This window comes from Bombus pascuorum, chromosome 1 (genome assembly GCF_905332965.1).
Source record: "Bombus pascuorum chromosome 1, iyBomPasc1.1, whole genome shotgun sequence".
Lineage (NCBI taxonomy): Eukaryota > Metazoa > Arthropoda > Insecta > Hymenoptera > Apidae > Bombus > Bombus pascuorum.
In genome coordinates, this window is record NC_083488.1 from 1,750,806 (window position 1) to 1,765,586 (window position 14,781).

The 14,781-nt window shown below is 33.7% G+C and overlaps 1 protein-coding gene across 1 annotated transcript; it reads right to left on the minus strand.

Annotated features, from left to right (window-relative positions):
* Positions 1–1,797: 1,797 nt before the first annotated feature.
* On the minus strand, positions 1,798–14,530 carry LOC132916080 (tyrosine aminotransferase). The gene is made up of 11 exons (XM_060975850.1): positions 14,034–14,530; positions 12,898–13,002; positions 12,578–12,645; positions 8,112–8,270; positions 5,014–5,205; positions 4,414–4,496; positions 3,476–3,545; positions 2,923–3,051; positions 2,588–2,671; positions 2,056–2,154; positions 1,798–1,981 (listed from the first exon to the last, which is right to left on the minus strand). The coding sequence occupies exons 1-11, from the start codon at positions 14,173–14,175 to the stop codon at positions 1,820–1,822; spliced, it is 1,293 nt and encodes a 430-aa protein (XP_060831833.1). The 5' UTR covers positions 14,176–14,530; the 3' UTR covers positions 1,798–1,819.
* Between the last annotated feature and the right edge of the window lie 251 nt (positions 14,531–14,781).

The window sequence follows — 14,781 nt, forward strand, 5'->3', positions numbered from 1 at the left end:
AATTCGTTTTTAATAGTCACGTCTCATTCTCAGCGTTAGTTTAAATATTGTGACACATATAGAATATTTATTAATATCATACATAATTCGTGACCGGCAATCGTTAATTTTATAAATTGGAATTACTATTCAGGTTAAAATAGGACATCATCACGAACATGACTCGTATCTTTCTAAATCTTGATTTGGATCACCGTCATTAATCGCAAATGAGATTGATTAAATATTTCTTAACTATTTTTATTTTAAAGTAACATCGTTCACGAAATTTTGAAGTTTGTTACGTCGTATTATTATACATTATAAATAGCAGTATACTTATACAAATAAATTCGATATTTTATAAAGAATTTCTACAACGATTAAATTATTTTCTATACCTATAAAAACTTACAATTATATTAAATTATATTGGAAATTACAAAATACCTAGGTTTCCTAACAGTTCTCGCTGGATCTTTTACTATGATTATGTTGGTGCACCAAAGTATGTGTTTCTCGAAATTTAAATTTGACGTGTCAATGCCATTTATTAAATTCTGTCTTGAGGTAAAATGTAGAAAAAGTACCATATAAGTTACTGTAAAAGGTATTTGAGAAAGACTAAATCTTTAATGTACAATTTTTTAATGTGCACATATACAGGGTGCGCCGTTAGAATTCGGACAGAATTCAATTTGTAGTTCCCACCATATTAGAATTCAGATGTTTGTGCTGATTGACTCTGAAGTTAGTTAAATATGTCAATAAGTCTTCTATAACCTCAAAATGACAGAACTCGTTAAGCAAAACCCGGAATACGATAGAAGAGCGGCGATTATAGAAAGTCTTCGCGCCGGGAGAACGCCGGTCGAAATTATAAAATTCTTTAGCTACCCAAGATCGACGGTATACGACATTGCTAAGAGATACGCAGCCTCAGAGTGGTTCGAGAAGGGTTCTCCTTCTCCGGCGAGAAAAGTTCAGGTTAGGGCGACGTCATGCCTCCGCACTTCTTCCAAAAAGGCGAAAGAATCACAAAGGAGGTTTATTTGGAGGTCCTGAAGACAGTAATAAAGCCGTGGATGGAAATTACGGCTTCTGGAAGGCCGTATTTATTTCAACAAGATGGCGCACCTGCTCACACAAGTCATCTTGTTCAAAATTGGCTCTCTGACAATGTGGACATGTTTTGGTCGAAAGATTTCTGGCCTCCTAACAGTCCCGACCTAAACCCATTGGACTATTACGTGTGGGGCGTTATCGAGAGACAAACTAATAAATGCAGGCACCCCAACGTCAACTCCCTACGAGCTGCTATCGAGTCAGAATTCGCGACAATTAAACGCGACCAGTTGAAGTCAGCGTGCTCGCGCTTTAGAGCAAGAATAGAGCAGGTCATAGAGGCAGAGGGTGGTTACATAGAATAAAAGTTCTCAGCAAGGACCCTTTAAATGAGATATAACAACATTTTCATGTGTTTTTGTGTATTGACTTAAATAAACAACTTTCTGCACAAAACTTCTTTTGTCCGGATTCTAACGGCGCACCCTGTAGTATCTTAAGAAAAATTTTACGTGAGGAAACTATAATAGCTCCATTCCAAGAATGAACTGATAATTCTTATAAATCTGAGATAGCAAAATCCTGATATTGATCGGAAAAATATATCGAATCATATGGAAATTATTATATTTCTATTAAACCTATCATGTTTGAAGCAAACTGCGTGTAATGAAAATATTATTTGAAAAGAATGACATTTCAGTTCATACCTATGCACCAACGCAACGTAATATAAATAATAAGACGATAAAATTAACTAAATCACGTTTACTCTTCAATACGGAACTTCCGCGGCAATTAAGTTGCTTCTTTGCGTATCTTCAGCTGTTTTGTAGTGATGCCTCTCGCAGAATTCCTGTATTCTCTGACAGGCCTCCTCCAACATATCTATGGGCACCGTGATGACCAGCCTCATGTACGACGGATAATCGAAGCACTGTGAAAAGAATTGAGAAGCGCTTAATCGACGAAAACGTCCAGTCGAACGAGTGCTCGATTTATAGGGCGTACCTGGCCAGGAAGGCAAAACACAGACTCCTCCATTAGCAATCGTTGCACGAATTCGAGGTCGGAATTAAATTCCGGAAAACAAGGTAGATCTATGTAAACCTGGGGGACCGATAGGATAATTTATAGTCGGTAAATTGCGATCTGCTACCCTTAACGTCGGTGTGTTTACCTTAACGTTTAAATCGCGTCTGATTTTCGCCTAATTACACGAAATATTTACACAGATAACAATTTCGATCGAATCGCCTTATAATCGAGTTTAACGACGGTAAATAAGGTACTGTTTAGAAACTTTGGAATTTCATTATTCATATACATTACATAACATGTCGCGCATGATCTACTTCTCAAACTTATTATCGCAAACTGTAAGTAGGGCAAATTGGATTTACACCCTGATTTATAGTAGCTTTAGATACATTTTCTTTTACGAATCGTTACGTTCTCCGTTACTTTTTTTTACTTTACTTCCCTTTGTATTTATATCGCGAAACATCGACAGAGAAACTATTAACACAGATTAAACGATTACCATCATGTACATTGCTCCGTCGGGCATTATTGGTTTCAACCCTGAGATCTTCGTTACATAGTTGTACGCGGTTTTCGAGTGATCCTAAAAACGAAAATGAAAATTTGATTATTATATGGTAGGAAATCTATAAAGAAAAGAATATGTAATTATATCCAGGAAATTAAAAATTCGTGTAACGTGTTAACTCTTCCCCGGTTTAACAGATTAATTAATTAATGTTCCGTCTAATTTAAATTCTGTTTTATTCGTAAATATGCCACGTGAAATATAACCCTAGCGATTGTCAAATTTGCATAAATTTCTAAAAGGTACTTAAGATAACAAAAACCTACATGCAACATTTTAACGACGCCATCGTAAAATTCCTGTGGCGTGTTCTTCAGAATAGTAGGCAAAGCACCTTGAATGAGCGTGTTGCTGCCGATAATTCTTTGACTTAGACAATGAAGCGCTTTCCTTATCTACATAAGAGAATATGAAAAAGTAATACAATATATCGCACATTATACAATTGAAAATTCTTATAAGATAGAAAAGTACGAATTAAAGTTTTTCGAAAGTAAAATTTTGCTGCAGCTCACAGTCTCGTCCTTTGCTCGACTCGTTGATTTCCTCGATTTCCTTCGTTCTTTCTTTCATTCTTTCTTTTTTCTCTTTTTTTTCCTCGACACGAAAGTAAGACTCGAGCAAAGTCGAGGACACGGTGAACGGTGCCAAGTGGAGAACTTTAACGATGGGATAAAATTTAATCAACGAAATTTAATCCAAACGCGATAAGGCACGGCGCAGAAACAGATCTGGTCGTTCTTGTTACGGAAACAATACGAACGGAGAAGCAATTATTTTCGAGCTTTCCCGTATATAGCATATCGTGCAATTACCCACCTCCTTCTCCAGCACGTTTTGACGATCGTGAATGATTATCCAGCCCATACGCCAGCCGGGCACTAAAAATCTGAAACATCGGTGAAGATTACCGTTTACCTGGTAATGCGTCCATTGTTGTAACTCGATTATTACTAGTGCATGCTCCGAGTCACATCGCTACATGATAATAATCAAGCAGAAAGTGCAGAGAATGATATACCGCTGGTTTATAATCTTACATTAAGATTTATATTTAAATTATAATTGGGAAGTTTCCTCGAAAAGGGGACCATAAAACAAAATGGTAAATTGAGTAAATTACCCTGGAAATTTTTATCCTAGTTTCTGGTATTATCTATAAATAAATAAAAATCATAATAATTCTATTATTTGATTAAAAACTACACTCAATATCTATACCCTTACAATAGATCTACGAGTCCTTCTTTTCTAGAGAGTAGTTCACGAACTCCAAAGGTAAGATTGAAACTGGTATCGAAAGTACAGTTAGAAAATTTATTGACAATAAATTCCTTCTTTACGACTGACAATAAACGAAAATGAGTAGCGAAAAATTAAATTACTACTCGATTCGAAGTAAATTCAAGCTTTTGAACAATAATAATTTATCAAAAATTTGTCAGATGATATATCCTTTATCTATATTGTGAATATATTCCAAGCTCTTCGCGATGAAATTATTTTTAAAATAGGAAACGAGCATCGGTGTCCAGGTTGCGTGCGAACATTCGCCGCCACAAAACTTCCCGCTTCACCACCAAGAATTCGCTGTAATATTGATTCCACGATGCTCGTGTAATTATGTATACGGAATGTAGCCGTAAACCGCTGTAAAGCGTCCCACGTAAAAACTTCACGAATGTATTTCAAGGAATGAAAATATCCAAGCGACGCGATCATGACATGTTAAGATTTCAAAGATAATTTTTGCATACCTCTTCGTCAGGCCGCTACATGACAAAATAGGAACTTCCTTCGACAAAGATGCCAACGAATGGAAAGTTCGTCCTGGGAACACCTGGTAAAACAAAATAACAATAAAAGAAACGTAGTAAATTGTTTTAATGCGGCATGGTAAAGATGGTAGAAGATTTTTGGTACTCTGCAGAAAATTAAACAATACTTTTATGAAGCAACGGTTGTTATCGAAGAAGCACTTGACTTGTTCGTTAAATTGCATTTCGTAAAATGTATTTAACAAATTAGAATTAAAAAAGAAAACTTGAAAATCGAATTAAGCGATTCGTACTTTATAGCATGACAAGATTCAATGTTTTCGCAAAATTCTAAAAATTAAAAAATTTTAATAAAATAAACCGTAAAAAGCTCATCTACTTAATGTTACTTAATATTAGCTACAGATTTGTATAATATTAATTATATGACGTTCAATATCAAAACAACGTTCAGTGGGTAACTTATAGGTTGACTCGAATTGAGTTTAAACGTATATATACCACTTTATTATAATTTATATAATTTCATTATAAAATGAAACTATAAGGGCTGTATGTGTGCTTATGTTAATCACGTACCATATGCTCGTAAATTTCATCGGCAATAATTGGTATGTAGTAACGAGCGGCCACGTCGAGAATGTCGAGTGTGTGATCCTTGCTAAATACGGAACCGCACGGGTTCGAAGGATTGTTTATAATGATCGCCGCGGTGAATTCGTCGATCTGTGATTCCAAGTTGTCCAGATCGATCTCCCAGCCGAGTTCAGGCTAGAAACGTAAATAACCGACGTTAACCGAGTTCCTCCACGGAAAATATTTTCCTATGACGTGTAATTTAATAACGTATAATTAAATCATTTATTATGCATATACTTTTAAATTTAAAATTTTAAAATTTAAAAAAAATAGAACTATTTTTAAGACAAATCTATCGTGTCGTAGCATTTTCGTATTACATTTAGTTAAGTATACCGCTTTGGAATTTTTCTTCGTTAGAATTAAGTTGTTGCTTTCTTTCGCAAACTTTTAATTACTTTAGCTAATTTTCTATAAGATTCGATGGGTTATTAATAACTATGGCAGACGTTAAAGCAAATAAAACGATTTATGATATCAATATATAACACATTTTTATAGGTTTTTCAAGTTAATGGCTGCTAGAACAGTATTGTAGGTAATAAGTTTAAGTACCCCAATTTATCACAGCAACCTTTTACGCTATTTTCTCGCGATACATACTACGTAAGTACGTGTTCACGTTAAGTACTAGTATGTCTTCAACACACGAAGTAGCAAAAAAAAAGAAAGAAACGACCTGCTCCGACACAACATAGCGGCACGCAACGAAATATGTAAATATTATTTCAGCATTTCGCGAATGCCCAGAGACTGTAGGTTTCAACGTATTTCGCAAAACTATGCAGTTGTTTCTAATTTGTTTTATTTTCGTCGCTTCACGATGTATTAGGATGGGACTGGAGCTTTCGATGATCTCTTTAAAAATTCATTTTAAAAGAACTTGAAAAGAAATTTTAAAAGAACGAGTAATATATCGTAGAGTTAGAACTTCTAAGTTTATGACTATTCGATTAAATTATTTAAAATTTTGTATTTATAAATCATTCAGAATGTGCAAATCCAGAATGTACGATCATGTGTACTCCTTTTAGTTGCGCAACGTTTACGCCTGGAATTTCCAGTTCACAATCTTGTCTGAAAAATTGTTTGTTTTTTCCGCGCGATCATAAATATTTTCAGGGCACCCAGTATACGTATGGTAGCTGGATCAATACTTATGTGTGGGCTTATAAGTCACAGAAAATGGCATGGACCATGCAATACGATAAGCCGCAAGTACCAGAACTTGTTATGCACAACTCAATCTTTGACAATGATGTATTAAAAAATAAGTTGTTACCATACGTTGCACGAAAGTGTTACGAACTATCGATCGTAATCTTGTTTACAGTATTAATTATATATTTCGTGTACACTCCAAGAAATTTCATCCTACTTTATTAAAATATTCTATGTCTGACATTTGAAAACAAATTGCTGTTACACTTCGTAAATTGAAAAGGAGAAGAGAATGTATTGAATTTCCGACTTCATAACTTCAATATCTTGGTTTAATTCACTACGAATCGCGTTTCTTAATTTCTGCGATCCTATTGAATTTTGAAATTTCTTTATTCGCAGCTCTGTTGCTCATATACAGAAACGTTCGAAAACTCCAAAAAATTAAAACAACAAATACATCGTTTGTTAATAAATATGATCAAATTGTCGTACCTTTAGTTATTTTTTTAGTACACACGGTACACATGCACAACAGAACTACGTAATATTATTAATGAAGCTTTACAAGCCATAAAGTAGAAATTATCAACAGCAATTGCTTTTCTTGCTTTAATTAGTAAACTATTATTTTATAATAATATATTATATTATTATATTATTATATATACTTTTAAATTTTTAATTTTGAAAAAGTAAAATAGAACTCTTTTTAAGACAAATCTATCGTGTCGTCGCATTTTCGTATTACATTTAGTTAAGTATACCGCTTTGAAATTTTTCTTCGTTAGAATTAAGTTGTTGCTGTTTCTTTCGCAAACTTTCAATTACTTTAGCTAATTTTCTATAAGATTCGATGGGTTATTAATAACTATGGCAGACGTTAAAGCAAATAAAACGATTTATATTTATTATATTATATTATTATATATTATATTATAATATATTATAACCATTAATTAGTAAACTATTATGCGAGACAAGTCAGATATTTCAAGAACTTCCAAAATCAATAATTTCACAGTTTCCTCTTCTAAAACATTCAGAAAGCGTTCGTCTAGAAGACGTTGAAGCGAAACGGGAATCGTTCAAAAATTAATACGAACCTTGACATTCAATAATGATCCCGAAAGAAGATCACCGTATCGCGAATTAATTTTTCATCGGCACGTGACAAATGGAAAGTTCGTGTACCGAAAGTTACGCGCATACGAGCCACCTTACATACGGATAATCCACGTCAACTTCTGCATTATAACCCACAATCTTTGCCCCTCTTTCTCTCTCTCTCTCTCCCTTGTAGACCACGAAGAGTCACGGTACCGTGGTTTTAATTACTTCTCTGTGGTAAAATAGTCCACGCTGCGCTGTCTGGGCGAGTGGGGAGGCATTAAAATTCGCGGCAAAGGAGACAAAGAAACGACAGGAAAGACCTCGTTATTACCACAAAGTTTAACATTTTACCGGTTTTCTCAAATCGAGATACCTGTATACGCTACTTTTCGAAAGTATGTGGATACTTGCTTATTTCTTTACGGATAAATCGAATTACAAGAATTTCAGTCTTTATAATCATCATCGTAACTATGTAAGCGATTACATCGATTTCTAAAAGCAAACACGTGACTGTAACAAGATTGATGTTTGCAGTTGTTAAACTTTGCGTATTTTAAACGGAATGTGTAATTAGATAAGAAAAATATATATCGTTAGTATAATTTAAACATATGAATTAAATAAAGAATGTAAAAGAAAAGACATGGAAATAATGAATTTTTCTTTATATAAAATCCTTGTCATCGATATCAGGTAAAATGCTGGTACTAAAATGCAGATGCGAGAATATTGGTGAACTTTCGAGATACGTTTATACTTACGCGTAACTCATAGGATTTTACGTTGATACCAAGACCTTCTGCAAGTGTTCGATAGATCGAGAAACCGGGTCGCGGTATCAGAATATTTTGCCCCCTTCGTGCTAACGCTGTTATACAGAGGTCGAGAGCGCAGGAGCATCCGCTGCATAAAATTACATCCTGAAAAAAGAGAGAATTCAAAGGACCGAGAATTAGCATTCCGTTTGAAAGCCATCTTCCTAATAAATTTGTGACTAAAGCCAATTAATTCGCTATAAGCTAATTTGCTATAGAAATCGTGTAGCGTGATCTTTTTCCACTCTGGTCAACTTGTACACGAGGAATTTTTAAACAAATCTAAAAATGTACGCCGAAACTGCAAAATATTTAGTGCAAGTATATATATATAAAATTCATCGAGGTCCAAAAACTATTTAAACAGTCGATTATCCGTTATATTAATAAGCTTCGATATTCGATAAAACCATCTTCGATATATATATGTGTGTGTGTTTAAAATCGCTATTCTGCTATGTACTAATTTTTAACGAAATACGTACAAGTTTGTAGTAAGCTTGCAGCTTCTAACTACATTTTCAGATTAGTTTCAAATTTTACTAATATCATCGGATAAAGTTATGTATCATTACGATACTAATGAAGTTTCACAATCCTTTATGTAACACATAAAAGCTTTCTGTGGTAAGCGTTCAACTACTTTCGTAAGTCACTATCCGTGCAATTAACGCGACGTTAAAATCTATTTGAAAAAAGCAATCCGGTGGTAACTGATCTATGGAAAATTTAATTCTGCCGTATAAAATCAATAATTTAAAATGAAAGTAAAAATATACGTTAAGTTTGGGATGTATTTATATTTCTAAATATATTTTCCTATATGAAATATGTTAGCGAAGAAAATGGGGAAAATGTTCGCCTATTGCTCCGCAGGCATACATTAATTAAACGTTCGATGCACATGAAATCTTTAGAACTGTGAAAAAGCTCGGTTCTCGTCGTTTTTCCGACGTTCATTTCCTGGGGGCGCAGTGAATAAAGCTAATAGCAGATTCATTGCATGCCATACATTACAATTTTCGCAGCACAAGGGGAATGTTCCTTGCTTTATGAACATTTTTTTTGCAACGATATCGATTCTGTTCGGGTTTCGAAATGGTGGGCTTTATTTTAGATTTTCACGGTGATATCAGAGTCCTGATAATACGTTATTTTTAGATCCGTGAATTTTTTCTTCTTTTTTTTTGCATAACGAGGACAAAAAATATCAAGTATTAAATTTAATAACAATTTGTTTAATCCCTTTATCTTTCTTCCCTAAAAGAATTATAAACAAGATATTTTCCATTTACGTAAAAATGATTAATTTTGCTTTGTTTTATATTTTCAATACTTTTCATTTACAATGACGCGAAATATCGAACTACGAATATTAAATTTGTTATACACATAAAAGTACTTTCCAGTACCGTGTATGTGAGAATAAATTTGATCTTTACAATCGTGATGGATTGTTTAATTTTTCAACGAAACGTCGCATTGATTTATTTTCGACTTTTACTTATGCATATTGAAAATCATCCATCGGACGATATTAAAAAGGAAAATTTGTCCTTTGGAAGGGAAATTAAAATATATTTCCACGCGTGAGTATGAATCTAATATTTGAAACATCAATTTTTGTCTAGTGTCCTTTAATGGTAAAAGTTAAATAATTCTACATTTTGCTGCACGAATAACAAATACGAAGATCCTAAATATGCAAGAATAAAGTAGAAAATACCCGGCTTCGCGAATATTACGAAATACGTCGCACGCGAGCAATTATGGAATCGATTCGATGAAAATTAAGTTAAGAAATTAAAAAGAAAATGTAACAAATAGTAACAAAGATTTATGGCAATAACGCAACGAAAATATCTCCTGAAAGACGAATAGAAAATCACATGCTATCTAAATGAATAAATAAATAAATAGATAAATAAATAAAAAATTTTTACCTAGAATCTAGAAACTATGATACGTGGACCATACAACAACGACAAAGCAAACGAGAAAAATTCATTGATCGGAAAAACGATTGTTTGAACGGAACAGTGAAGCGAAGAGATTCTATTGATTTTCTGGTGATTGTATCGAGAACCGTAGATGCTGGACAGTTCGTAGTTAATTGATGATATTTCTTCTTTTAGAGAACGTGGTTTCTAGTTTGCGGCCGATCGTGCAGGGAAATTCGGTTTTCCCAGCAAACTTCGTCGGCAGTTCCGATCAACTGGCGGTTTAACTAGATATCGTATACACGTGCACGCAAACAACGAATGAATACACACAGAAAGGGAGCGGACACGATGTGCCTGCAGATGAACAAGTTTCTATAAGCGCCTGGTTACAGGTCGAGCTAATTCGAATCGAAACATCTTCTGGAAGATTGAAAATATACGAAGCTCGATCGCATCTGTATGGAAAATTGTATATTAGCTTGGAAACCTAATTGGACGATTCGATTATCCGTTGTGTAAGGAAAAGGGAAAAAAGTAAAATCCTGACAAATCGCTGAGATTTCTTTATAAAGCTTAAATACGCTTTTTAAGGAAATTTTTGAACGTTCGTTCACGATTCCATAAAGAACGAGAGAATATGCTAGGCGTCGCAGTCTCAAATTCCTTGGCTACTTTTGTGACATTTAAGCTTCATGCTCAATGCGATCGTGTTCGACTTGAAAAAATACTATGGTAAAGAGAAGGAACGAATATAGTCAGTGAAGAATAATTCATTATACTCAACTAATAAATTAACGAAATCAAACGCGATACATAATGAAAATGCAATGCGTCTGATATTTCGATATTTCCATTTCAAAGTTTCAGTGTTAATGTTAAACCTGTCGATCGAGGAACATAATTTATATGGATATGCATGTTCTCTAAAATGTTATCCAAATAATTCATCAAATAGGGCAATTAATCAGACTTCGAATGTAATTAATACACATGATTTATTTGCGTATGCAAAACAAGGCGTAGCCGGAAGTAATCTGTATGCAACGCGGCTTTCAGTAGCACAGTTCTCTACAGATCGATAACAATATGGAATAACCAGATGCTTCTGCGTTTTCTTTACCAGCATTCAATTTTTCCTATATCCTTGTCTTTTTCTTTTTCCTCAGCAATAGGAACTGATCTTGTCACGATCGAGTATTATTATCTTAGAGAAACAGATTCGTGCAAAGATATTTTAATAGATAAAGTCATAAAAATTCTCATCAGTAACAATTTCAAAACAATCGTCAAGTTTATTTTTTGTTTAAAACTTTTATGAACTTTGTAACGTACCGTTTCGAACCGCATAAAAATCGCAACTCTACGAGATTCATCGATTAGATAGTTTTTCTTGTAAGTAGCGTGCTTTATCATACTTTTTATATGTTCAATAATTTTGACAGGTATTTGTACATACTAAGATTGCTGTAGAGTATTTCAAACTGTTAAACATGCATTCGCCGTAAGTCAGATTGTTATCGTGCCTTTTTACAAAAACTATCACAAAACGTACGTAATTAGTCTCTTTAGAAACATGTACAGAATTTATCATAATAAACCGTTTCTAATATATTACAATCTGCTACAAATTTAATTCCGCACTCGATATTTCCGTATAAATTATATCTCAAAGTATGTCATACCGTCACTCACGCACCGCATGTACTTTCATTTCATATTTCAAATACATATAGTAAACAGAATATTCGGACAAAGGTAAAACGATATACAGAATTATGCATAAAAAATTATTAATAAGGGACCAAAGAACGGAGAATTAGAATATTCATCTTTGCTAGAAAACGTTCAATAATTATCATAAAAAATTAGTTCCCAAATTAAAAGTGTAGAAATGAAATTCTATCCTTCATTAAACATTTAATAATGCTTTATTGTATTTTGCAATAAACTTGACGTGAACGCCAGGAATGTTTTTATTAAGCATTGAACAAAAATAATTGCCATTTACGCATTTGTAAGGCAATAACAAACGGAGTTTTAACATCGATAGCTGTCCTCTGTCTCGTCGATGGAAAAAGTTAATCGAAAAATGTATATCAATCGTGACTCTTAAGTGACGTATCAAAATTTCAAACGTTATTAACAGCGACTGTTTATCGAATTCCAACATTTTGTGTCGCTGGAAAATGACGAAGATTGAAATTATACATAATCAACGGTATAAAGTATTAGCTTTAAATTCAGTCAGAGTTTTGTACTTGTGAAATAATTAATCTTTCGATGTAAAATTATGTATTTTTCTTATCCCTGGAATATTATTCCTTTTTTCTTTCATCTGAAGATCAATATCGCGTCGGCAACACGATTATCAACGACAAAGAAAGGGGATAATTGCACGTCATTTTATTAATTAATTTTGATTTCTTAGCCAATTTCGATAAATCATGCTTTGAACGATTAAGAATTTACCTTAGCATCCACTTTTACGAATTCGCTGGAACTATATTCCGCTACAGCTTCCCTTGCGCTTTGGTAACCTAAAATAAAATTGCCTAATTAATTATTTAAGAAATAAATCGGAACCGAATTTAAAAATTGATTCAAACGATAATTTTATAACAGATAATAAATAAAATATTTTATCAATCGAGGTACGTATCATTAATATCGTTTAGTTTCTCATTTACTCCTTACGAACTAGATTAGCATCTACGTTTATTCAGTCAGCGGTAACTTTACTCGTGTAAGTACAATTTCTTTCTATTGAATTGTTAATTTATTATTAGTACCTGTACTAGGTGCGTATCCATTATACAATTGAGAGACGAGACTCTGTTGAACAGCATCGATTACTTCTTTAGGTGGTTTTAAATTTCCAAAAGTAGTTGGATCACCTAAAAATAGAGAACTTCTTGGTAAAATACTTTAAACCATTGATCGACTTTAATGATAAAATAATTAGAATTATTCGTCGCGTAAAAGAATTGAATGTAATACACAAACACTTCCAAACAGTCGATCGACGACGATTCCAAATTTCTGATTTTATCTTGAAACGAAGTATACTAAATTTGGGAATAGGCAACTGTACGTGATAAATTGTTCAAGCTGCGCGAGGAAGTGCTTCACATAAATTTTGTTATTAAACTTTTTAAGCTACTTTATCAATTACCTCTAAATTTAATCAATTTCTATATATTTGATATATAAATAATAAACATTTAAATATTTTCTTCAAGCATATTAGTAATACGATTTTTCATTAACGTAAAAATAAAATAATTATAAAGCATATTCTGTTGATTAAACTGCTCGGAGCATACTTATCAGATTTCTTGTTGCCAATTCTAAATTTAAATAGTTTTTTTAATGAAAAGCTACACGTGATCGTTCAACGTGATTCAAAACATTTCTCTTCCTTTTCGAATCATCGTCGAAGAAAACAAAATATATTCGTACGTATATAAAATGCAAAACGAAAAAATCAGTTATCTAGCTTCTTTTTTAAAAATTTACAAACGTTACGGACAGTTTAAAATGACTCACAATTCTGTTATCAAAGGAGATAGCAAAAAGGAACGAACGAACTAATTACACGCGAACAAGACCACGATAAGCGCGGAACACGAAATTATCCGGTCTCACGAGATTCCTTTTCCAATCCCAGAGAAACTCGTAATTTAAAAACTATTATCTGTCTCTGTTTCGTGCTCTTTTTCTAATATCTTCTGCGTGCAAACCAAACAGTTATTACTTCAAATAATTTGAAACACTTTATTAACGTTAGCTTGTCAGTTTGCTCGATTGGAAATTAAATTAAAAATTATTTGTAGGCAAACGAGTTACTCGATTTCAAAGCAACTCGACTAATCTTCCGCTTAAAATGACAGGCAAGAATTAAACTGTGTATAAAGGAAAACCTCACCGATGGATAACGAGATCATGGACTTAGCAGGATTAGGCTCGACCACGAGACATTCCACGATGGATCTTATGGGGTTGTGTGTTCTTCTCGCGATATCTGACGCCTGAACGTTCCATTGGTCGCGATATACCGGCGTCGACATCTCCAATTTGGAAATTTCGAAACCTCCGAACAAAATTCCCTCCTTCGTATCTCTTAACAACACTTCAAAATTCACCACGTCGTCGAACGTTCACGAGTCGTTAAAACGAACCAGCAATGTTGAATGAATTTCAGTCGTCGAGGTTTTCTTATCCAGAAGAGATCGAAAGATCGGTGAACGATAATCCTTGATCAAACGGTGTTCTATCACTGATCGTGAGAGGAAATCTGTTCTCTGGTCTGTCATATAATCGAAATGTTCCACTGTAGACTGGGAAACGAACGAACCGGTCGGATTAGTCGACTAGATTCCACACCTTCTTTCGTAATTAATTTAAATCGGTACTGTGTTTACGTAGAAGATAGTCTCTCTTGTAGTTTCATTATCAGATATTACTAGACCGCATGTGTTTAGCAATATATTTCAATTAGCGAAATATCAAGTCATGCAACGAGTAAATCCTCTCGCGTCTTGAAACAAAAAATATATGTAATTCTGACGACGTAGCTTGGAACGTTACGGGGTATGCCATTCCACTTCTACGTTCATGAAAATTTTTCATCAACGAACAATCTAAAATTTTAATCGAAGCAACTTTAGTCGAAA